The sequence below is a fragment of the Nestor notabilis genome, unplaced genomic scaffold, assembly GCF_000696875.1.
Source record: "Nestor notabilis isolate BGI_N333 unplaced genomic scaffold, ASM69687v1 scaffold25474, whole genome shotgun sequence".
Lineage (NCBI taxonomy): Eukaryota > Metazoa > Chordata > Aves > Psittaciformes > Psittacidae > Nestor > Nestor notabilis.
The window spans coordinates 15078-17974 of NW_009925519.1; the positions used below are offsets into that span (position 1 = coordinate 15078).

The 2897-nt window shown below is 58.5% G+C and overlaps 1 protein-coding gene across 1 annotated transcript in view; it reads right to left on the minus strand.

Moving 5' to 3' along the window:
* Positions 1-395: 395 nt before the first annotated feature.
* The window catches only part of ISM2 (isthmin 2), a gene marked incomplete at its 5' end in the record, with an annotated part of 3432 nt that continues 930 nt past the window's right edge, over positions 396-2897 (minus strand). Inside the window, 3 exons of the mRNA XM_010013110.1 lie at positions 396-913; positions 1387-1464; positions 1984-2124. Coding sequence (XP_010011412.1) covers positions 396-913; positions 1387-1464; positions 1984-2124 — 737 coding nt within the window. The remainder of the gene's footprint in view (positions 914-1386; positions 1465-1983; positions 2125-2897) is intronic.

Sequence of the window (2897 nt, forward strand, 5' to 3'; positions counted from 1 at the left end):
TGCAGCATGAAGCCAGCAGGAGCTGAGGCCATTTCACCCTGAAGATGCTCAGCTTTCAGCTTGCACTGAAAGACTGTGGAGAACAAAAGCAGACAGGAAGAGCTCCCCATTCCCTTTACACCTCCCATCCCCTGCAGCTCCCTGTGTGCCAGCCCAGGCATCCCAGGGTGTGGGACCATCCCATGTGGCATGGCAGGGATCGCAGCATCATAACCTCTGTCACCCCTGGAAATCCAAGGCAGGCTGAGGCACCTCTCTGTGGGGATGAGACAGACGCTCCATCCTCCCTGCGCTGCCCAGCGCCAGCAAGGGCCCCCTGAGCAGGGCCAGGGCTTCACCAGGCTGCACCAGGGTGGGAGCCCACAGGGGCCATGGCTCCTCTGACATGGCTGTGGCTAGTACTCCTTGGCCTCCTGCAGCTGAGAGAGGTACTCCTCCTCGGTGGGGTTGTCAGCACACTGCTGCCCGTTGTTAGGGGGCCGGACGGCGTGGTAGCGGCTCCAGTCGCCCTTGCAGAGGATCCAGGGCAGCATGTCCACCTTGTAGTGCAGCTCCGGGGAGAACTCGGTGCTGATGAGGTTGGGGACGCCAGCCCCCTTGCCACGGGTGATGAGGCGGGTGTGTTCGTCGTAGCAACAGTGCTGGGCAGCCAGGGTGGTGCTGTCGAGGGAGAGCATGGAGCGCAGGCAGAAGCGTGCTGTGGGCTTGTAGATGTCCAGGCGCTCCTTGGGGCCGCTGGCATCCCGCCATCGGAAGCTCTTGCCCTGCTGCTCATCCCGCAGGTTGACGGCACTGTAGACGGCCTCCAGTGGGTAGGAGCAGGGGCAGCTGGGCAGGTCCGTCAGCACCTTGCTGAGGTACTTGGTGAGGAAGTCGCTCTTGCAGTTCAGCCACTTCTCACAGCTGTCCACCTCTGGATGAGAGGGCACCGAAGGGTGAGGGCACGCACAGCCCACACCCCACTTTACTCAAATGCCATTTGCCCACGGCTTTACCCCATGGCCACCACAAGCAGAGCCTGCATCTGCCAGGCAGGAGGAGCCAGGCTCAATCCCCGAGACACTAACAGCGGGAAGGGGTTTCATGCTGCCTGTCACAGGGGCTCTGCCTGGGACACTCATTGCTACAAGGGCTGGTCTGGCAGTATACCCCCATGGAGAGGGCATGTGACAGGCTGGCTTTAGCCACTGCACTGTAAAGCAGGACTGTGTTGTACCAGGGTCGTGGGAGGAACTGGGTTTACCAGCATGACTGCCATGGCAGCGATTTGGATGACTTAGGTCTGACCACCAAATGCGACAGCCCTTGGCAGAGCCCTCTCCACCAGCTAGTCCTCATGCGGTCTGGCACTGATATCCCGAGAGCAAGGCAGAGGCAGAAGCTGACCTGAGTTGAAGAGCTCTGTGGTATTGTCGCTTTTGAAAGGTGTCTCCTTTGTGGGGAAAACCATTTCTCCATCTGCTCCTTGAGAAAGAAAAAAAAAACCAAAACCAAAGAGCCAGAGTGAACGCCAGGAAGAGTGGTGGGCTTTTTCCTCCATAAGGGCACCAGACACCATCCATCTTCCACTCCCTCTCCCACCATTGCTTTGGCAACACAGGTGTCTCCCTGGAAGGTTGGACTAGCAGCAAGACATGCAGGACAGACCCACACAAGATGGTGGGTTACGTAAAACCCAGTGGATGGAGCCAGCTCTCAATACGCCTCAGGAGAGCATTTCAAGCTCCCAGTGTGAGAGGTGCAAGGAGTTGCACACCAAGCTGGAACCCAGCTCTACCACCCTTGGGCACCATGTAACTGCTGGAGAGCCATGAAGCCCTATCAGAGCTTCCCTGTGGAAACAAACCCCTGTGGTCATTAGCCCAGACCACATCAAACATAACTAGCTCTTGCAGCATGAGCAGTGCCCTGCCTGCAGCAGCAGGAGACCAGCCCACATCAGGATCGGTCAGTGCCCAAGCACTGGTATTGCCACGGGCTCACCAGGGCAGTGTGGCAGGTCGCAGGTCCTTGACTCCGTTGCTGTGCAGGCATAGCCACAGGACCGGGTCCTCTTCTGGTTGCCACTGCCACAGGTGATGCTGCAAGGGGACCACGGGCTCCACTCCTCCTCATCTTCATAGTCTGTGCACAACAGAGGAGAGGCAGAGTGGTGGACCTCAGCACAACCTCAGCAGCCGGGGAGCCAGCAGCCACCCGGGACCTACCTCAGCTCTGCCCTGTCCCTGGGATGTCCTTCACATGGATGCAGGGCCAGCGCGGCCCAGGCCCATAATGCCAAGGGCCAACCCTGTCCTTGCTGGCAGCCCCAGGGAAGCAGCTCCCAAACAAAGGCTCTTGTTCTCACAGCTTTGCTCCTAGTCATACTAACCCAGACAAGCAGCACTGTCCATCCCCTCCAAACCTGCCTGATACACTCGCCATGATGCTGAAGCATCAACTTCTCAGCGAAAGTTGACTGGTTTTGGCCTTGTGGCCGGGAAGCTGCAGGAGGAAGCTGCTGTGGTGCCCTGGCCTGTCTGCCCAGCAGCACCTGCCATATAGCTCTCTGCAGCTCCTGTCCTGGGGATGTCCAGGTCTCTGGCAAAGGCTTCTGGCACTGGTGTCACCACAGGGACCCGAGATGATGGTAGCAGCACTTGCCATTAAACATTTACACCGTATTTCCCATATGAGCATGCCTTTGCTAGAGTCCAGGCTCCAGTCTGATTACATGCAAGGGCAATTCCTGATGGGATGCTGGGATGTCTGACTGCTGGCAGCCCTAGCTGGGTACTGGCCTTGCTCCTTGGCATGCTTGCTTATTTTTTAAGTAGGAGCTGAGCACCAGTGTGCTGTGATCTGCAGTGCAGGGCTGCTTCCCCTGCAGAGAGGCAGGGGGGGGCCCCACCCCCCGG